At 44.1% G+C, this 22,481-nt stretch overlaps 2 protein-coding genes across 9 annotated transcripts in view; one reads left to right on the top strand and one right to left on the bottom strand.

Annotated features, from left to right (window-relative positions):
* Window positions 1-721: 721 nt before the first annotated feature.
* Window positions 722-14,740, top strand: PGRMC2 (progesterone receptor membrane component 2). Its single transcript, XM_006127885.4, has 3 exons — window positions 722-1,150; window positions 12,679-12,834; window positions 13,551-14,740. The coding sequence occupies exons 1-3, from the start codon at window positions 745-747 to the stop codon at window positions 13,646-13,648; spliced, it is 660 nt and encodes a 219-aa protein (XP_006127947.1). The 5' UTR covers window positions 722-744; the 3' UTR covers window positions 13,649-14,740.
* LARP1B (La ribonucleoprotein 1B) overlaps window positions 14,056-22,481 on the bottom strand; it is a 116,474-nt gene continuing 108,048 nt past the window's right edge. For all 8 annotated transcript variants that reach the window (XM_075929961.2, XM_075929954.2, XM_075929955.2 and 5 more), the window contains one exon: window positions 14,056-21,579. Coding sequence is in view for 7 of the 8 variants with exons in the window: in XM_075929954.2 (XP_075786069.2) it covers window positions 21,506-21,579 (74 nt within the window). In the remaining variant the exon portion in view is untranslated. The remainder of the gene's footprint in view (window positions 21,580-22,481) is intronic.

The raw sequence follows: 22,481 nt of genomic DNA, 5'->3' as shown, positions 1-22,481 counted from the left end.
ATGCCTTTTTCCTGTAGAAAGATTTGTGTCCTGCACTAAATGCCCCATTGGCACTGTGACAGGCACGTACCGGATCTTACGGCAGTGCTCGTGACTGGAATAGTGGAGCTATGCCCTCACCTAGCTGTGCCCTGTAAAACTCCCCTGCTCCGCTCAGCAGGTGCTAGTCTTGTGTGTGTCCTTTGCCAGATCCTGGGGCAGTATGAGGGCCATCCGCAAGCCACCCGCGGGCTGGAGAACCGAGCTGTCCAGCACCGTTATTACCATGGGCTCGAGGCCTGGCTGTTCAGTGCAGTAGCCACGACGCCTTAAGAGCCGCCCAGGGCAAATTCTCAGCAAGGATGAGTTCAGGGCCCACCTGCGGCTCGCGCGTTAAATAGACGTTTCGCGCGCTCCACCGTTGAACTGCCCGGTGGCTCGCGCAGTAGCTCAAAACCCGCGCGCGCCCCAGCGAACAGCATGAGTTTAGCTCAGGCGAGCTGAACGCCAGCCAGCCAGTCTGTCTGTCTCGCTCGTGTGCGCGCGCGCGCGAGCTCCTCCTCCTTCTCAGCGGGCTGCGTGTCTCGCGCGCGTTCTGGCGCCCCCGTGCCGGATTCTCAAGCGAGGGCGGTTAAGCAACTGGGCGTGTCTGAGTCTAATTCGTGGGTTTGGCGCGAGCTTGTGAGGGTGACGTGTCCTGCCGCTGGCCAATCAGAGCGGGCAGAGGAGGGGGCAGAATGTGCCTCGCCCCTTCGCTCTTCCCTCATGCCCGTATGGGGAGGAGCCGGCGCTGGCCTAGTGATGGCGGACGATGGGGATGGGAAACTAAGAACTGAGGGTAGCAGCGGCGGCCTGGGAGGTGGGGGCGCCGAGGAGCCGCCCGCGGCGGCGGGGGGAGGCTGGGCGGCGGGCGGCGGGATGCTGCTGAACGTGGGGCTATTGGTGCTGGTGCTGCTGGCGGCCTATCGGCTCTACCTGCGCTGGGGCAAGCGGAACGGCCCGGGGGGCGCGGCCCAGCAGAGCCAGGCCGCCTCCCTGCCCCGCATGAAGCGGCGGGACTTCACGCTGGAGCAGCTGCACGAGTACGACGGGGCCCGCACCCCTCGCATCCTGCTGGCCGTCAACGGCAAAGTCTTCGACGTGACCAAAGGCGGCAAGTTCTACGGGCCTGGTGAGGAGCCGGCTGGGGCGGGATCGTGGCCCCCGGCCGTGGCACGATTGCTCCTTCTCCGGCGAGGGAGCCGCGGCTCTACCCGACCTCCCCTTGCCAGCGGGGAGCAGGCCCGGCGCTGTGTCTGGCCGGCGGGTGCTCGGGCTGCGCTGTGAGGCTGGTGTGGCACTGGGAGGACTGGCAAAGCGTGCGCGGCGCGTATCCATGTGGCTGGGGCGGGAAGGGGGTTCAAAGCTGCAAGCTGCCGCTCTCGCTGCTTGCCTCAGTCACCCGCCCGCTTGCGGGCTGTCTGCTTTGAGGCAGCCGAGTGCTGCTGGAGATTGCCACAGGGAAAAGGGTCTTGAAGACCCTGCTCTCTCCCTTTCTGGTCTTGCAGCTACAGCACCCTCGTCGCTACCACTCGTGCACGGAGAGCTCTGTCTGAAATGTCAAGTGGCCTCTGAAATAGTTGAAACAGTGTGGGGCTGATGCTGACTCTGCTCGACTTTATCTTAGTGTAGGTACGGAGTGCTTCGTTTTTCAATCTGTGCTACTAGAGGGTGGGTCAAAGTGCATGTTGATTTGTCGACTTTTCTTTCTAGCTTTAACAGCTTGAAAACACATGGAAGACTTGCTTGCTTATTTCATGGCACAGTGACCTCTGTTCTTAATACTACAAATTTTAACTTCAGGATAACTGACTTGTGCAAAAGTTCACATATCAGTACTACTTACGTAGCGTTTGCATTTTTTTTAAACAAATGTGTTCTGGCACAGATTGCCTATATTTGATTTTTCATGAGCTAAATTAAATAAAATGTACTTAAATTAAATGTAGCTTGTAGCAATGTTGGTCCCAGGATATTAGACAAGATGGGCAAGGTGATAGCTTTTATTGGAACAGCTTTGGTTGGTAACAGCTATGCTTTCGAGCACGAGCATTTCTTCAGATTTGGGAATGATACTCAGCCTGACAGCTAAATGCAAGATGGAATAGGTTGTTTAACATAAGTAATTAGCACGTATTCTGGAGACCATTCAAGGTATACTGGCCTGTTAACACCTGCAGGACAAAAAGAGGGGGTAATGGGTTATAGATTGTTGGGCTAAGTTAGAGGTGGGGAACCTAAGACCTCCGGGTGCCCAACCTGCCCTTCTCTCTCCTCCCCCCCCCCCCCCCCCCCCCCCCCCCCGCTTGCGTGGAACTCTCCCCTGAGGCTCTGGGCTCCCCCCCACCCCAGCTTTGGGGAGCTCACAGTGGTGCTCTAACCCCACACCTTCCCCTCCCCCTCACAGCTCTTCCTGTGGGGCTGGAGCACCAGCTGCCTGTTGTGAGGTGAGGAGCCCAGAGGCTTGTGGGCTGGAGTCAGGAGAGCCAGAGCCAGATCTGAGCCACATGCACTACTTATTGCCCCACAAAATCTACTAGCCTGGATTCTCTTTGGCTGGGCTGTATGAAGGAAATGTGGGGGAATCTTTTTGCTTCTCATTCTGGTGCCATGTCAGTGAGGTGGAGTTATTGTTTTGGGAGTTGTTTGTTTTTCTCTCTCTCTTATGTAGCCCCTGACTGACTTTTTTTTTTTTTTCTGTGAGTCCGCAGCTGCTGACATAAAAAAGGTCCCCCAACCCTGGACTGAGCTTAGTGTTTTTAGGCATGTGGTGGGCAACTTGTGGTCCACTGGGGTTCCACCTGCAGCTTGTGAACCCGCTATCTGCTCCCCTTCATGACACAACCTCTTGCACACTGAATTATTGGAACCTCACTCTTTCTCCTACATTTTCACAGCACTTTTGAAGTGGAGCATCATGAATCTGCTGACTTACCTTCTCTGGCCCCTCCCACCGCTTTTGGAGTACCATTAATCTGCTATTTCACTCCCTGCATGCTGGGCTTCTGGCCCTGCTGGGCAGCCTAACTCCATTATACCTGGCACTTTAGATGTGGGGAGCTCGGCAGCCCAGCCTTGGACTGGGACTCTCTGGTCCTGGAACATCTGTGGTTCGGCAGACAGTCCTGGTTAACAGAGGACAAACTGTAGTATATAATTTTCTCTTTAAGAGAGCAAGCATGTTCTGAATGAATTGCATTTTATACAAAAGTTCATATATTGCAGGAAGTTATATTCTGGTTCTAATATGCAACTCAAGATGGCTGTAATCAGCCACTTTATCTGTGTCAATCTTTGGCCCTCAAAATATAATGAAGTCTCAATGAGACTTCTGGACTGTTGGAGCATGCTCATTGTTGTATAGCTTGTATTCATAATAAATATAGTAGTGGTGAATCTGATCAGTATTTTTGTATGTAGATCTTGTTACAAATGTTTTTGTATGTACTTCTTGTCATACTCTGTTCAATTTAGGATTAGCTATTTGTACCTAAATAGAGCATGGTTGTACATATTGCACTGTATAAGAGAAGCCTTTGGGGGCGTTGTAGAAGTACGTGTCCTTGCAATGTTTACTTGCTGTTACCCTCTCGCAAAAAAGGAAGTTATTTCTTTAAAATAGCACTGAAGATAAGCACGTTCTATGAAGAGTGCTATGCAAGAGCTAAATATTGAAAATAGGTCCGTCAACATTTTCTGTTTGCTCATACTATAGTATTTTCAGTGGGACCTCTAGTTGCTTATGGCCCTATTGTGTGATGTTCAGACACTTAGACCGTGCCCTGTACAGTCTAAACAGACATGACAAAGCATGGGAGAAAGGAAGGATTATCGTCTGTTTTATATATAGGAGAAATAAACCATAGAGTTTTACAGGTTACATGGGATTGAGATGGCACAAGACTGACTTAACACAAACCATTCTGATCAAGCATCTTGCCCTTCCTTAAATTGAATATACTGGCACCAACTTATTTGGCTCTGGTGAGGACACATCTGGAGTATTGTGTCCAGTTCTGGGCCCCCCACTATAGAAAGGATGTGGACGCATTCGAGAGGGTCTAGCAGAGGGTGACCAAAATGATAAGGAGCGCATGACCTATGAGGAGAGACTGAGGGATTTGGATTTGTTTAGTCTGCAGAAGACAAGAGTGAGGAGGGGATTTGATAGCAGCCTTCAACTTTCTACAGAGAAGTTCCAAAGAAAATGGAGAAAGGTTGTTCACAGTAGTGACGGATGACAGAACAAGGAGCAATGGTCTCAAGTTACAATGGGTGAGGTCTAGGCTGGATATTAGGAAAAACTATTTCACTAGGAGGGTGGTGAAGGATTGGAATGGATTACCTAGGGAGGTGGTGGAATCTCCATCTTTAGAGGTTCTTTAGTCTCGGCTTGACAAAGCCCTGGCTGGGTTGATTTAGTTAGGATTGGTCCTGCCTTGGGCAGGGAGCTGGACTTGATGACCTCCTGAGGTCTCTTCCAGCTCTATGATGCTTCTCTTTTAAGTGCAAATGAAGTTGTTCCAAAACAGCTTGAAAAAATATTTTTAAACAAACTCCAACTTAAGTATGGATGAGTGGCAACTTATTAAATCTTTTAACTGGGTAACAGCTACAGAAGGGCTCAGCAGAAGCAAACAATATAATCCATATCTGATAATGTGGATATTGTTTGTTCAGAAATTTATGTTCAGTGAATTCTCTTATAAACAACAGCATTTGAATGTTTTCTCTTACTTTAGAAGAAACTGGTGCCTCTTTGGGAAGTGTTCTAGAATCACTGCAGCAGAGAGTGATGGAAGGCTTATATCTAACTCTAAGATTTACCTGGTGTTATTCAGGTCCTGAACTCATTTTTTTAAAATAAAAGGTACATGCTTCATTTAAATCATTGCTCTGAGGTGGGGTTGGGAATGAGGGCTTCAGTATTCAGATTGCCCCAGGGAGAGAGGACTACTCCAGCCCTCACTAGCGCAGCAGCTTGGGACCAGATGAGAAGTGCCTCTCCATGGCTGCTGCAGCTCCAGTGGGCACAGCCGGGTGAGGGCTGCATGTCCCTGACTTGAGGATGCTCAAAGTTTGTCTGCCCCTTGCACTCTCCAGACAGATGGAGGAATGCAGCAAACTGCAGCTTCTCCTTGTTCCCTGATGAAGGGGAACAACCAGCAATGTTTCTGTACAAATCAGGCGTAGTAAGAGGGGGCTTCAACCCCCCCCTCCACGATCCTTAAAAGGCACCTAGGGGTGAGAGGCTTGAGGCTGGGACAGTCCTGGATTGTGGCAGGGGTTGGGGAGTGGCACCTCCAGCCAATCCCTTTCACTTGACTGGTGATTCTCTGTATAATTTTATGAGCAGGAAACCCATTTCAGGTACATCCCATCTTCCTGGCACAACCAAACCCTGATCTTGCTTTAAGATAAGAGGAAGCTGTATACTGAATTTGGTGGTCCTAGCTCTTACTGTTTAGGAGGAGTTCTTGGACAGACTCTCTGAAATTATATACAGGCAGTCCCCGACTTACGCGGATCCGACTTATGTCGGATCCGCACTTACGAACGGGGCTTTCTCACCCCGAAGCTCACAGGCAGCGGTCAGCCACCTCGAACTCCGGGGCGAGAAAAGCTGCTCCCGGTGCCCCTGGTCTGCTGGGGACTGTCCCCAGCAGACCAGGGGCACCGCGAGCAAAGCCAGAGCAGCGGCGTGTTCCCCCGCTTCTGAGGCTTTGCCAGACTGTCCCCAGCAGACTAGGGGCACCGTGAGCAAACCCACAGCCGTGGCGGGGTCCCGCGCTTCTGAGGCTTTGCTCTGGCAAAGCCTCAGAAGCGGGGGAACACGCCGCGGCTGCGGATTTGCTCACGGTGCCCCTGGTCTGCTGGGGACTGTCTCCAGCAGACCAGGGGCACCGGGAGCAAAGCCTCAGAGGCGAGGCACCCCGCCACTGTGGCTTTGCTTCCCGTGTCCCTGGTCTGCGGGGGGGACGCAGCTAGTGTGCCCCCCCCCCCCAGCAGACCAGGCTTTTGTTGTGGACCCTGGGGCAGAGCAGCTGGGGCGCTGCCGGTTGGTCCCGCAGCGCCGCTCTGGGCACTACTGGACCAACCCGGCAGCACCCCAGCTGCTCTGCCCCAGGCGTCCTGATTCAGCCGCTGCTGGTCAGTTTCAGCAGCGGCTGAATCAGGACGCCTGGGGCAGAGCAGCTGGGGTGCTGCTGGGTTGGTCCAGTAGCGCGGAGGAGCGGCGCCACTGGAGCAACCCAGCAGCACCCCAGCTGCTCTGCCCCAGGCGTCCCCAAGTCAGCTGTTGCTGAAACTGACGAGCGCTGACTACAGGAAGCCCGAGGCACAGTTGCTCTGCCCCGGGTTCCTGGAATCAGGGGCTGATCAGTTTCAGCAGTAGCTGACTTGGGGTTCTTAAGTTGAATCTGTATGTAAGTCAGAACTGGCGGTCAGTTTCAGCAGCGGCTGAATCTGGACGCCAGTTCCGACTTACATACAGATTCAACTTAAGAACAAACCTACAGTCCCTATCTTGTACGTAACCCGGGGACTGTCTGTATAGCAGATGAGTTCATTTTCTGGAATTATCATTTCTCACTACCTTCACCTAGTCTTTCATTAAGAGGGAATATGAAGTAAATCCATGTTGGCAATTTTAGGTCAATCAGTTTTGAAAGATAGCCGTTTCAGTTGCCAAATGTTGTCTGAAGTCCTATTTCAAGGACTAGCATTAAATGTAGCATTTAGACAAAGAAATTCTTTTGTTTTTCTATTAACATGTTATATTTTGAGCAGAAAAGGAATATTTGATCCACTTTATTAGAAAAGAGACAATTGGAAATTACAGGTCTCATTGCTGTAACTATTTTTTGCTGTCAGCAATATATGATGGATGCATAATTCCTTCGTAGGGTCTGCAGAGCAAACAATTCTAAAGGTCACTTCACCTGCTTTGAGAGAGACTATGAAATGACAACTTCACTAACTTGTAATCTACCAATATTCTTATTTTTAATGGGAAATTTTATTTCCTTAAACTACTATTATTGACTTTAACTTCCTGTTTTAGTTAACAGGGCAGAGAATTTAATTCTTCTTAAGGAGGACTTCAAACTGGAATAATATGCAGTAGGTTGAATATTACATTATGTGCAGCTTACCAAAGAACTAGCCGTAAAGCTTGTAAAATCTTGATAAACTTTTATTCTAGATATATAGAGCCAGTGCTTTTTTTTGTGTTTAAAAAAAAAAAAAAGTGCTGGTAATCCAGGGGAAAAGTTGTTGAGCTCTGTCTGGAGGTGTCGGTACTGCATACTGGGCAGTACCGTAACAAAAAAAGCACTGCATGGAGAACAAGTCTTAATAATAATTTTTTTTTAAAAAAAAGCCTTTTGCTTAGACACATCAATCCATGTTACAGATGTAAAAAGTCATTTAGAAATGCAGTTGTTTAACCGCTAAAAATCGTAGTGATTACACTTTGGGCTCTGTAGTATAAAGCTTATTTAAGATTTTATACTGCACAGCCCACAGTGAAGCCTCCGTGGGAGCAGGGCTCACAAGGGCTGCCTTCTTGACTCTTGGGAAGCCTTCTTGACATGATGGGAGAGGGAGTTGGCTGAGCCAGGCCTGCCACAGACAGGGGCTGCACTGGCCAGCCAGTGAAATTCCTGCCTGCCGTGAGTCCTGTGGGGCTAGAGTAGCCCCTGAACTGCTTCAGCCCCTACTGGTTAACCAGAACTGGTAAGCTCACCTGTTAAGCATTAGACTTATCAGTTAACCATTTACAGGGCTCCCTGAACTGCAGCAAGTCCCGCTCGCCAGCCGCGCTGTCCAGCGATCTGCGCATGTGCAGATCACCCGAACCCGGCTCTTCCAGGTTGCAATCTACTCACCACGGACGAGTAGATTGTATTATTTGTCGAGCCCTGACCATTTACATCTCTAGTCCACGTATTCCCATTAGAAAACACTTGCTTTATGTAGGAAGCCTATGTCAATTGGTTTTGGTTCTACTACTTCAGTGACTAGAGGCCTTCCCCTATTGCTCTGGCCTTTTAAGTTACTATCAGTGTTCAGGTCTGTAAATAGAGCTAAAATGATGATGATAAAGACTTAAAATGCTTCAATAGACTAAAGGCTATTAATAGCTGGTATATTGAGAGTTCTGCACACTTCTTCGATAGCCTGCAAAATATCAATCCACTTTTAGCCATGTCAGTCACTTTGCGTGTGTCTACACAGCACCCTAAACTTGAAATAAGATACGCAATTTGCACTATGCAAATTGCGTATCTTATTTCAATTCTATTTCGAAATATTTAGAAATTTGGCACGTCTATGTAGTGTCAAATTTCAAAATAACATGCTATTTCTAGCCATCACTTAACCTTGGTGCAGCGAGGTTTACAGGGATGTCAAAATAGCACGCCCGTTATTTCAAAATAACCGGTGACTTGTTCAGATGCGGGGTAGCTATTTTAGGATACCTTCCAGTATCCCGAAATAGCCATGCAATGTAGATGTACCTGTTGTTTCAACAGTAAGTCTAAATTGACTGTTGAAAATGGTGGCGGTGCATGTTGTCCCCCGCCCCCCTGGTACATTTAAAAAATTAAAATATTTTCTAGAATGCATGAATTTGGAGTAATGTTTTATTCACACTGAAATCTTTATTTGAAAACTATTATTTTCCTTGGTGGCATAAAACAGATTAGAGGGTATTTTTGTTGAGTACGCTCTCTGCTGAGATTCGTAAATTTCAGCCAATTGGTGCATATATACAGGGCTTGACAAATGGCAAATAGATTGCAACCCGAAAGAGCCAGGTTTGGGCAATCTGTGCATGCACAGATCGCTGGAGAGCGGGGCTTGCCGCAGTTCGGCGAGCCCAGCATATATAGTACTAAAGACTTACCTTGTGTTGCCCAGGTCCTTCAGGGTGGGGGGTTGAGGAGGGGCTCAGGGCGGAGGAGGCCCAGTTGGCAGGGGCCTTCTCTTTTCCCTCCCTTCCTCCCCAGTGAACTAGGGCTTTCTCTTTCTTCCCCTTCCTCCTTTCTCCCCCCCCCCCCCCCCCCCCCGGTCTGGCAGGGCTTTCTCCTTCATCCCCTCTGGCATTGCAGTCAAAGGCCTGGTGGAGGGGAGGGTTTGGTGTCCGATGGCAGGCAAGAGGGTGAGCCTCAGCCGGTCATTCATTTGATGGTGTGTGCTGTCCCCAGTGATCACTCTGCAGTATAGTTCTCCCCTGTGCTTGCTGCTCCTAGTGGCCACAGTCGGTATTGCATCTCTGCTCCATCCCTTTCCCTTTCCCTGTTGTGGAAAACAGTCCTATTCCACAGACTTCCCGTTTTCTTGGCACAACCAAATTCTGACCTCTCTTTAAGTTAGGATAGGAGGAATCTGTAAATCAAGTTTGGGGGTCCAAGCTCTTAACGTTTAGGAGCAGTTCTTGACCAAATGGACTCAGACACATAGATGGACTCATACAGACACACCTAATTTTATTTATATATATACACACACTCTCTGCATACTATTCATGAGGGTACCCCAACCCCCCTTTTTCCCAGAGCCCAGCTACAGGCATCTTCTTCCCCCTCCCCATCCCACCCATTCACAAAAAGTGTTAGAGTACTAAATATCTGATCTGAAAAGACTTGGTCTTTTTAGCTGTAAGATCAGAGGTGGACACAAATTTTTGGCTGGGGGACACTTTAAAAAAATTGTAAGTGGCTGCAGGCTGCCCCAGAAGGGGCAGAGCCCAAAGTAGAAGGGGAGGGGTCATGATGCTTCTGGGCTTCTCCACTCACAGACAATGATTGGTCCGAGGGTGGGGGAAGCCCCTTTGCCTCCCCTTCCCACTAAGCACCCCTAGCCCTGGCAGGGTGGGAAGAGGCTTTGCATGCTCCCTCACCCCAATTACGGCCTGGGGGTAGCGAAACGCACAAAGTTTCCTCTGCCCTATCCCTGCCCTGTGAGGAGCGCACAGCACTTAGAAAAGTGCTGTGTGCTTCTAGCAGGGTGGAGAAAATTTCTTGAGCTCCCCGACCCCCAAGCTCTGATTGGCCTGGGTGCGGGGGAGGGTGTAAAGCTCCTCCTGCCCTGCAAGGAGCACATGGCACTTCGAAGTGCTATGCGCTCCTTGCAGGGTGAAGGTAGGGTGGAGGAAACTTTGCATGCTCCACCTATCCCCAGGCCAGTCGAGGCTTGGGGGCAGGGAAGCACATGAAGTCTCCTCCCTCCTTACCAGGAGCATGCAGCACTTGGAAGTGCTACATGCTTCTGGCAGGGTGGAGGAAACTGTGTGCTTCCCCTGCACCCAGGCCCTAATGGGCCTGGGGGGAGGGGAGCGGCTGGGCCTCTGCAGGCTGTACAAAAAACTGAGTGGTAGAGCCTGTTTGTCATAAATGCTTTCACAGCATTATCTGGCAACATTATCAGTTTTTGAAGAATCTAAGCTTTCACTTGATTCTGTTTGTGAATAGAACAGTACACGTGAACTTAGATCACTGTGCTATATCTTGAACAATGAGATCCGAGAGGTGTGAATTGCCCCAATGATTTAAATGTGAATATTGTTTCACTGCTAACAAACGTCCCACAATTTTTGGGACTGTAGGCAGATATTAGGTAGAATAGACTCATCAGAGTGCAAGAAAAGGTGCCTGAGAGGGTACACATCTGTAACGTTATATATTTGTACTGTACGTGCTGCTAACATTAGCAGGATCGTAGATGCATGTTAGAGGTTCAGAACCAGCTTAGTACCACACAAGAACCTCAGCAGAGGGCAGAAGCGGGCAATTCTTGTTTGTCTTAAAAATGTTTGCATTTTACATTTGACAGAGCACTATTAGCTGAAATCTCTATCACATAACTATATTACACAAGTAATGTCACCATTAGCTTCAATAACAAATATATTTTGATAACTTTACATTTAGGTTTTTAATTTTTTTTCACTTGCTACACATTAGAGTGTTGGTGCTTCAAACTATAGTATGCAACTGAGTTTTAGTTTCTGTACCTAGCAGTTTCCAAAAGTTATATATTGTGGTGTTGATGTAGAGGAATTTGGACACTTGGAAATTTTTAGTTTTACACTGCAATGGACTACTATAGCTTTTACTTTCCTATTGCACCCTCATTAAAGAGGAATCCTAACTTTATAAACACTTTGATTGCAGTTATTTGTTGATGGTAACTTTTGTGACTTTTAATTTGTAATCATGCAACATTTGGGATACTTTTCTATGTAAAAACTTTATGGCAATTTAATTGATATAAGGACAAATTTTAAAAGCTTAATGACTTAAAATAAAGTCTGGAAAGTTTTACTAATCTCAACAGGAAATTATGCCCATCAGTGAGGCTTATTTGCTTTCTATATAGTAACTCTATTTGATTGCTTGAAGTTTCATTAGCAGAATTGTTTTCTGGGGTCATCTAAATAACCTACGCAGTAATCACCTGCATGGCACTACTATCCTTGAGCCTGTTTCAACTGCATTAATGCAGGTGAATCAACTAGCTTTGGGGGGGGGGGGAGAGAGGTTATATCCATGTTCGTTCTGGTCAAACTCCAAATTGGGTAATTGTTTGCCTGTCAAATTCCCCTTTGATGTCTAGTTGGATAAACTATTAAAAGTAGAGGCAAGATGTTTATGAATGTTGGTATGCTCTTCAGAAATAGAGTAACTTCCCAGATAATGTTCTCACAAATAACAAAAGGGTTACACAGCTGTAGTCTTTTATAACATCTAAGATTAAATTGGTAGCTGAAAAACTCCCAAATTTAAGATTTGTTTTTACAAATAAGGTCAGTAGATCTGTTTCCATTACTGGGAATAAATACCTGGGAATGGGAATAATTTAGGACACTACTGCAGTGTTTGAAATGTAGATGTGGCAGAATAGAGAACCCTGGACTTTCATCAACTTTACTTTTTGCCAGCTGTAAAACACAATGAAAATAAACTGGGTTAGAAAACTAAACTTCAATATAGCTAAGAATGCTGGTTTAAAATAGTTGGATGCCTCCTTAAATACTGACATGCTGCAACTTTGACTCCACTGTGCAATAAGCTGGTTAGATATCTAGCAGTACAGACCTTCATTATCAAATAACTGAATCAAATCAGTGTAACTGCTTCCTCAATTCCCATTTCATAGTGTTAAGTTCATAAGAGTAACTCTTTAGTGTCATGGTTCATAAAAACTGGGTGAAGTGAGTGGACCAGTACCCTGGTCTTACGTTAAATAGCTGTTCTTCCACCCTTGAGAGGTTGCCAGGACTTGAGGAAAGGTCAAACTTAAATGTTCGTTGTATGTATGTACTATTTCCTACTAGAAAGATGTTTTCTTTGTCATTCTGTTCTCTTGAGCCTTCAGCCTCAGAAAGCAGAAGCACTTGAAATGACTCGCATAAGACACCAGCTTGACTTATAGTTTGGTCTTGACAGATAACTGATAAATGTTTACTTTTCTTGCCTTTGCTTCTCTTGTCCACTCTCCCTGTCACTCATAACAATGCCCATTGAGATGCAGTAGCACTAAATGCTTTTCAGCGTTGTAACACTGCTGTTTCTGCCACACACCAATCTTACTTAAGTGTTGAGGTCAATGACTATAAACTTTGAAAATATCAATTTTGTTTTCTATTTTCAGAGGGCCCATATGGAATATTTGCTGGAAGAGATGCTTCAAGGGGACTAGCAACTTTTTGTCTAGATAAAGATGCACTCAGAGATGAATATGACGACCTATCAGACTTAAACGCTGTACAAATGGAAAGTGTTAGAGAATGGGAAATGCAATTTAAAGGTAACTTTTTAAACTATACTACTGAATTTGTCAACACAATGACAATTAGAGGGGGCTTTTAAAAACGTTTCTTGCTTGCTGTACAGAAGTTGTGGCAATACTTGTACTGTTTATCTTCTTGGAAAGGGAATTCTGACTTAATTTCATCTTTAGCAGGCGTTTTAATTCTAGTATTTTTACATAGCGATAAAAATAGGAAGTGTAATATTTCAGACTTCATGTGTTAAGTATAGAATTTTACTACACTGACATACCAGCTCCCTGACACTTTCAGAGAATATGGCATCTGTAGTCATAAGCTATTCAGTGTAGATTCCATTTAATTTTTCTATTTTTGGAAAGTAATTTTTTGGGATCTAGTACTGAGCTTTTGTCTTAAAGTTGCATTATTTTCATAACATACAGGAGATTAGCCTGTTTGGATTTAAGGGCAGCTAGAAAATTGACTAATCAGTGGGGCTGCAAAGGGTAGAAATACAGGATGAAAATTCTACCGTATTAGTTGAGAGAGTGTGGTCTAAGAATGGATAACTTAGAAATCTCTACCAAGATATCAGGGTCTGATCTTGATTTCAGTGTTAAATTCCTTTTGACTGCAGTGATGTGGGATCAGAAACTTAGCATAAAAGGGAAAAATAACTTGTGCAGTACTGAGAAGTTATGGGGAAGACATTAAGTGGAAGTATCTTCATCTGATATATAAATATCTTTTCCAGAAAAATATGACTACGTAGGTAGACTTCTAAAACCAGGGGAAGAACCATCAGAATATACAGACGAAGAGGATATCAAGGATCACACTAAACAGGATTGAACTTTGTAAACAACCAAAGTCAGGGGCCTTCAGAACTGCAACCTCTTTCCCCCATCACAGAATGTCCTGCATCTTTGGGTACAGTTCATCTGCTGCAAAAAAAACATTCAACAGGTTTTGTACAAGGAAAATAACACAATGAAGATTGGAATATTAGGTATTTATGCTGCCATACTTTTTTGTTGCAGTTTATTTGTAATGTGTGGTAAGGCTTCATTAATGAGGAGGGGCCAAAGAGGTAAAAGGCAAAAAAAAAAAACCACCTAAACAAACCCCAAACCCTTACTCTTACCAGTAAGATGAAGCCTTCACAGTCCACACTTACAGGCTCTTGAAGCAAGTTAAGAAAATGAGGGTTGAGTCTTGTTTCATGTTTTCTCCTTGAGCATTAACGATATTTACGCATGCACATCAATACTAGAAATCTGGGCTACCGAATCTAGTGTTAGTGTGATATTTTTCCCCCCCTCCTCCCCAAATTCTTGTATGTGGGCAATAGTAGCCCTGACAGAGGGGAAAAACCTTCAGTTCTCTTGGCATAAGTTGCAGAGTTGAAGGATGTACAAGGATCTGTCTGTCAAAAGGATCTGGAAAAACTTATTTCTCTGCAACATCTATCAGCTGAAGCCTGCTTTTTACCCTTGCCCTTCCCCTAAATCAATATTAATTGTGCCTTATTTCACTTAAATAGACTTGAATTGTTTTAAGGGAAAGCCCCCCAATATGTGATTTCAAAGTCACTACAAGCACCATTGAGACTGAAGTTAGAATGTTCTGTTGACTGGTAAACCTTGATGTCATTCTGTATATAGAATGGAAAAGGACTGCTCAGTGTTACTTACCATATTGTTAATATACATAAACTGAATTAGCATTGATGGCCAAATGCATTCCCCATGCTTTTTTAAATTAAACCACCCCACCATGCCCCCCCCAATTTTTTGGGAGCCTAGCCTTCACAACACAATAGTGAGGGTGTGTGTGAGTGTGTGCATCTATGGGTGGGTGTCTGACTGCAAGGCTTGGGAGGGTTTGTTTCTGCAGAGACTGTAAATACAAGTACCATTTTAATAAAGCATGTACAATACTGAATGTGCTGTCTTTCTTTCTAGGTAAGTTGTTAGTACACTGGAATATAATGCCCAGCACTGCCATCTGTATGTAGAGGAGGGAGGGGGGAACCTTGGACACTGAATTTTTTTTGCATTGCCATAAAAGAAAACTATAGTTCTGTTACTTTTCTATGACACATACATTTAAGAGGGTTCTTAAAGAAATGATTTATTTAACTAAATGCATGAACTGCAATGCATCATGGTTGTATATAGAGAAATGAAACATTCCAGGAACAGTGATAAGTTAACTGGATCTGTGTCACTGTTATCTGCAATGATGACTCTCAGTTTAAGACATTTATTGGATATATTAATTGCATGGCTGCTTTGTTGTACAGTCAGCAGCAATTTTAATTAAAACAAATATATAAATGTACAATGTTTCTTTACTGATTAAGTTGTGGCACTAGTAGACCCTGCTAAGAGTTAGACAACATGTAATAACTACATGTACTTGGAATAAGTGACTACTAATCAGGTACCTTATACAATGTCATTTTATCTAATATTACAAAATAACATTAACACCTATTAAACATGAATGAGTGTTTTGTAATTCAAACTTTACATGTTTGTGTGATACTTGTTCCCTGTAGAAACTGGAAATAATCACTTAGCTGTCCATGCTTAAGCCAGTTACAGCTGTTCCCCATTTCAGCAATTATGTAGTCTCAAAAAATGAGCAATTTGTGTTTTGATTGTGTGTTCTGTAGATAAATATAAAGCACTAATAATTGTACAATAGCATTCAGTAGGGCTACTCTGCAGGGATGTAGTTCATGTTAATCCAGACAACTTTCTGGAGTTAAAGCAAGATTTTTTTTGTCTAATGCAGAAATGTTAGAATTCCTTTCCAACAGCAGCAGTATGGTACAAACCCATCCCTTAAGTATGGATCTATAAATGATTTATACAAATCATTTGTATAAATCTGTTGCTATGGTGCACTCAATTTGTCTAAAATACAAATAATTGTAATGTGACAAATTCTTAGGTCATTTTTTTAATTGTACAATGCAGAATATATCCATTTGAGGCAGATAATTCATATTAAAGGGTTCGCATACTGGTTGCTTCTAAATTGATCCTTTCAACTCACCTGACTATAGGCCTTAACCCTAATGAACTTCAGAAGTTTAATAGTGTACAACTCCAGAATTTTTAAAATACTATGCCACTCCTTGTACATGGTCACATCAAAAAAAATTCATCTGACTAAACCTATGGTCGTGTGTAAGAGCACACAGTACTATGGGGGTTTGTAATGTTCACTTACAGCATTTCATTTTGCAAGTATTGTCAAGTCATGTCACCTCAGATGAGAAATGGGCTAGCTTGCAGTTTAACAGGTGGTCTGTCTAATGTATCTACCCCTACCCCATAGAGAAGTCTCTATTGTAATGTGTGCTAGCAATGTAACTTCAAGAACACCTACCTCATGTACCTTAATTGGTCCAGACAGACCCAGTAGAACTACAAATGCTATGCTGTATTTAAATGTTAAGACCAATTAGTGTAGACTTTACAAACACTCCTGTAGAGTTCATTACTCTGTGGATAAGCCCTACACTTTTTTGCACCACTGCTTTTGTGAATTTGGCTTCAGCAGTGGATGCTGTAGGGTGTGCTTCAGTGTCTAATCCTGTACAATGGTAAACAGTTCTTATAGCTTTTTGCACATTCTATAGTTACCACTCTAGCAGTATTCCATGCACCTGCATGTCTTATTAAAATGTCTACACAAGCACAGGTGTGGCTGAGTTTCTTCTTGGTGCAGAAGACATGTACACCTACAAAAACTTGTGCCTACTTAACAGACATGAAACTAAATTGAACTCAATTTTAAAGCAGCAAGAGTTCACACTAATATATACTCAATTAACAAGAGAAACATTTCAAAATTTACAAGATAACAGTAGCCAATCAGTCCCAACATTATGTAATAATCAGACCAGAAAGGTATCCAATACCTAAAAGCAAAGCTTAAGGCTTTGTACATATCAATATTGAATAGGTCCTATACAACTGTATCTTACACCTCCCTTAACCTGGACTCTGTGGTCCTGCATGGACCACAGAGCTCAGGAAGAGGGAGGTGGGGCACGAGCGTTGGACAGGGCACTGGCAACTCAGCCAGGAGCCCATAGTGTGTGAGTAGAGGGCATGGAAGGGAGTTCTGGCCCCCGCAGCCAAGGAGCTCTAGTCTGGCTATGGCAGTGGACCTCTGACCTCATCCCTGGTGCTCCAGGAGCCAGGGAATTCCAGCCCTAGGGCCAGCCAGGGAGCTCTGGCCCTACCTCCTGTGCCCCAGTCACAGAGCTCCAGCCCTGGCCCCAATGGGGTCAGGGAGAGCACTGGGGGGCTGAGGCAGCAGTGGGGGCACACTGGAACCTTAGCCCAGTGGCAGCATGGCTATGAGGGAAGGATCCTTCCCTGGTTTGGCAAATCCCCTCCTTCAGGACTAGTCAGGTCCCAATGGTGCTGGACCAGTAAGGTTAACCTGTATCAATAGGCAGTGAAATAAATTTAACATGGCTTTAAAAAAAGTATACAAAGTGATTAACACTGGATATGTCCAAGTCAGAGGTCTACAAAAAGCATTTTTAGTGTGTTAATCTTTCATTGCCTGAAGCGGACTGTCAAAGTTATTCATATGATTAAGGAGGAAAAAGAGAGAAAGGTAATTGACAACTTGGAATCTTAACTCTGATAGATTAAATAGCTGCCATTTTGTGAACTGAGTTTCCTATCTTTTGTGAAAGTGGCATCCAGTGTGCACTTTGTCATCCAGGAAGAAAAGCACATGGAACATGATCTGAAATTGATTGAAGAATAGCAGATTAAATGCAGCATCCACACCAAAGCATAGTGCTTTGAACAAGTGGATGGAGGCCTCTGACAGCTTTGTAGATTTCTTTAGTAAGCAAGTCATTCAATAGGGCAAGAGAGATAGACACAAATCATGTTGAATGAGCTCTAATTCTTTAAATGCTTGCACATGTTCATTCTAATGCATGCCCCAAACACAGCTGCCCCCCTTTTCCCCTAATGGTATGCACTGAGTCAGCTCCAGTGTCCTCTTGTGCTCCACCCAGTGCTGGTATATAAAGGTCCCTACAAACTCTGCATTCCCTCATTTCCTTCTTACTGCTCAAGCAAGCTGCTGTAACTACTGTTATTGTTTCAGGCAAATTTCCAAGTCTTTTTCTGTACTGAGTATATGGTTTTTGTGATATGGTTGGACTCCTTAGTGCTTAGTTAGCAATGTTCATCCACTCCTTTGTGTTGAGGCATGTTTTGGTCACCAGACTTCACCAGACTTCAAGCCCTGCCCTTCCTGTAGCATGACCTGCATCAATTCCCACAATATTGGATCACTTATGCCTCTGTTTTCAAATGGTCTGTCCCACTTGTGTAATGCCTGGACTCATTACTTCAGACTACTGGATACTTAGCATAATAAAAGTAGGATGTATTGTTCAGTTTGTCTTTTCCACCTTTTTCCCCTACTCAATTCCTCTTCAGGGATTCTTTTCACAAGCAACTCTTGGAACAAGAAGTCTACTCCCACCTGTGGGTAGAAGCCATTGAAGTTTGGTGCACTTATAAGGAAAAAGATTCCATGCCTGTTATTCCCTAAGCTTGAAAGTGCAGGGTGGTCTCACATCTATCTTACACTTCTGTTGTCTTAACCACTCTCTCAAACTTAAGGTGCTGCATGGTCTTTGAATATGCCAGCCTCATTTTACAGGGCTTGACAATTACAGCAATCTACTCCCCCAGGGCAAGTAGATTTTAGCCCGGCACAGCACTGCAGCGTGAGTGTAGTGTGCCAAACCATGCGGCTAGGGAGCGGGGCTCACCGCCACTTGTCAAGCGCTGTCAATTTAAAGGATGCATACTTCCACATAATTTTCCACCTGCAAGTCTGTTGTCAAGGGTCTTTTGGAAACACCCTCCTGCTACTGTGTGTACATCACCTGTATTATGCCTTTTTTCTCCTATCCCAATGATACACAAGATTCCAATGAGGATCAAGCAGGACTGGGCATGGTCAGTCTCAGTCCTGACTCTGGCCAGGCAGCATGGGCTCCCTGTTTAAAGTGCTGGCAACATGTTCATTGATGCACTTCTCCAGGAAAGCAGTGTTCTTAGTGGCCATCACCTCGTCCAGAAGGATTTTGGAAACTGATGCCCTCACATTGTAGCCCCCGTATAGAATCTTCTGTAAGGATAAGGTGCAGCTGCATCCACACCCAGAATGTATAAAAGTGGTTTCACAATTCCACTGCCGTTAAGCAAATCTTTCTACCAGTGTTCCTCCTGAAGCTGCATGCAAGTAGGAAGGAACAAAATTTACACTATGTTAAGACAAGCCATGGCATTTTATATAGAAAGAACCAAACCATTATATTATGCACATCAATTCAGCTGTTAGAATCTCATCCTGGATTATATCATACATACTACAAAATGGATGATAAACCTGTAAGCTCATTCCAGAAACCACTACCACTAATTCCACAAGATCACAAGCCATCTTAGCTGCTTTCTTAGTGCAAGTTCCATTCAGGATATCAGCAGGGAAGCAACCTGTTCTCCATGTACCATGCCATCCCCAGCAGGCCAAAGACAATGCCAACTTCAGTCCCACAATCGTGCAGGTGGCTTCTTCTTGAAATTTTTGCCTATCTTCTGTGCAATTGCTTGAGTATTACCTTCCTTGGAACAGTGATGTGCAAGTATTTGAAGAACTAGTTGCTAACTTTTCTATAAACTGTTTGAGATGTTGCATATGTCCATTTCAAAAACCCTGTCCTCCTTTCCCTCTTATTAGTCAGCCAATAAGAAGAATCTGAGGGGGGCACAGGATTAGCAAGACTCTTTATAACCGCAGTATGAGCATGCAGCACCAGAGAACGCTGGAGCGGATCTGACCGTTACTATACAAGGAACAGTATCAGCAACTGAGCACAGGTACGTGTGCAATACAGCTAAAAGGTTTGGAAAGGTCAGTAATGGTTTTCACATTCAGGCTGTATAATGCTAGCAACATATTCTGACAAACTACACAGCTAGACACACATTTAAACTTTGTGGACACAGGTACCTTTAACCATGTCCACAATGGAAAACAAAATCCAATAGGTCTAGTTCTGTCTAAACAGAAAGATAAAGCCCTCTTAACATCCACAGTGCGAGGAACTGCATCCTTCTCAGCTTGATAAGGGTTTAAAATGAAAAGCCTGAAGCCGAATAGTCTGATATATAAGTATTAGGAAACATTACCTAAGAACCCAGTATACGGGCAGAGGGACAAGTTAAATAGTATAATGGGGAGGTGGTTAGTCACCAAACTAACTTAACAGCTCTCCAAACAGAGGTGAGAAAGCTACAGGGAAAGTAGTTTTCAAGGACAGGTATGAAAGTGAAGACAGTGTCAGCGATTCAAAGGGAGACTTAGTAAGAGAGAGAAGTTCAAATCTCAGGTTCAGGTGAGTTCCTTGATGATTGGAAACTAGGACTGTCAAGTGATTAAAAAATTTAATCACAATTAGTCATGTGCACCTCCCCTTTGAAATGCCGTTGCAGTGTTTCAACTCCGCACGTTTTAAAGGGGCAGTGGAGTCTGGGGTCAGCTGGGGACTCCCCAACTAATCCCAGGCTCCATGTTGCACTGCCCCTTTGAAGTACCCGAGTGCCACTTCAAAGAAGCAGTGCAGCATTAACTCCTGCAATTAATGTGTTAACGCATGTGAATTGACAGTCCTATTGGAAACAAGTTAGATAACCCTTTAATAAATCTAGACCATTTACCCTGAACAGTATGGTCCTGTAGGGAAGCTCACCATCCTAGAAAGGAGGCATCTGAATTAAGGGATGATAAGAAATGGATAGCTGAAGGAGACTCCTGAGCACATTTGTGGATTTTTCCACCAGATGAGACTAGCACATGATGAGGAATGGAGATCAACTTGATCAAACTGTGTTTGTTGGGGTATACACTGTTCTGAGCCAAGCCTGAAAACAGCAGAAGTGTAAGGTGGCATGTGATTGAGAAGCTGCAGGGGCTCATGGGACATGAGTAATCAAATGTCAGAATAAGAAATTCATCTTCCAGTAGGTAAGCTCTGGATGGTGTATCTACTGAGCAGGTGAGAGAGGACTTCACAATGTTTAGCATTCTGAACAGATATAAAGCTCTCTCAATGCTATTGTCTCTATTCCCACCCCAATATTTTACATGCCTTGTGAACAATAATTACGCAGGCTCTGGAGTAGGCTGATTTTAGTTTTCTTTTTATATTTCTACAGATTTCATAAGTTTATCCATAGTGGGCCAAATTCTCTGCTGGACTGTTTACTTTTCCATAGCTGTGAATTTGGGCTCAGGGTATACATTTGAAGTAATTTAATCACTAGTTAATAGACCTTGTATCTGCTTCATGCATTCATCATTTGATTACTCTGCCCACATTTTAACTGCTTATCCAATGCATTATACTCAACATTTAGGTCGATGCAGGGAATGGGATCCTTGAAACTGATGAAGCTCAAAGTAAGCTGAGTAACAAAAGGAAAAAAATATTTACAATTTTACTAGATTCTAAGAGTTCTAGTTTTCCCTTTTCTTCAAAACCCTTCATTGCATCGCTGATTTTCTGCATGAAGTTTAAATTCCTCACCCTCATTTTCCAGGTGTGCTCCAATACTACCCTTGTATTCCAAGTAACTTTCCACATCACTCTTCTTGCTTAGATACTCCTTTGACCCTTTCCAAACTGACTCCAACAACCTTTGCCTCTTCATAGATTCCTAGGACAGAAGGTACCATTGTGATGTACTAATCTGGCCAGAATAATATAGGCTATAGAACTTCCCCTATATAATTGCTAGAGCACATCTTTAAGAAAAAACATCCAATCTTGATTTCAAAATTGCCAAAAGATGGACAATCCATCAAAACCCCTGAAAAGTTGTTTCAGTAGTTAATTACTATCACTAATAACTTACACTTTCAGTCTGAATATATCCAGCTTCAACTTCCAGCCACAATGAAGCATGTTACACCTTTGCTAAATTGAAGAACATATTATTAAATATTTGTCCTCCATCTAGGTGCTTAGACTGTAATCAAGTCACCTCTTAACCTTCTCTGTGTTATGATAAGCAGAGAGTTCTGAGTCTCACTAAAGGATATTTCCTAATCCTTTAATCATTTTCATGGTTTTTCTCTGAATCCCCTCCAATTTACCAACATCTTTCCTGAATTGTGGGCACCAGAATTGGATATAGTATTCCAGCACCAGTGCCAAAAAGAGACACATCTCCTACTCAAGATTCCAGTTGATGCATCCAAGAGCTGCAGGTTAAGCCCTTCTAGGCCAAAGTATCACACTGGGAGCTCATGTTGAGCAACTTATCCACTATAAACCTCAACTCTTTTGTTAAAAGAAGGTATCTGGCTCTACTTTAAAATCCTCCCTTTAGCCTGATTTTGCATATCTATTTTACCATTGCCACATTCAAAATTTTTTAAAAAAAAGTAACTTGTGAAATGCACACCTCCTCCTATTTTCTTGCTTAGTTTTTTCCTTACCCTATTGTGTGATATTACTTCTTGCACTTATCTAATACGGATGAAAGCCTTTTGGGGTAGTGACTACACTAGTTCAGTACAGCACTAGAAAAAATATTTTTTTTCACTACATAAATAT

The sequence above is a fragment of the Pelodiscus sinensis genome, chromosome 4 (assembly GCF_052426305.1).
Source record: "Pelodiscus sinensis isolate ZL-2025 chromosome 4, ASM5242630v1, whole genome shotgun sequence".
Classification (NCBI taxonomy): domain Eukaryota; kingdom Metazoa; phylum Chordata; order Testudines; family Trionychidae; genus Pelodiscus; species Pelodiscus sinensis.
The sequence above is the reverse complement of the archived record's forward strand: the minus strand, read 5'-3'. Positions and strand labels throughout refer to the sequence as shown.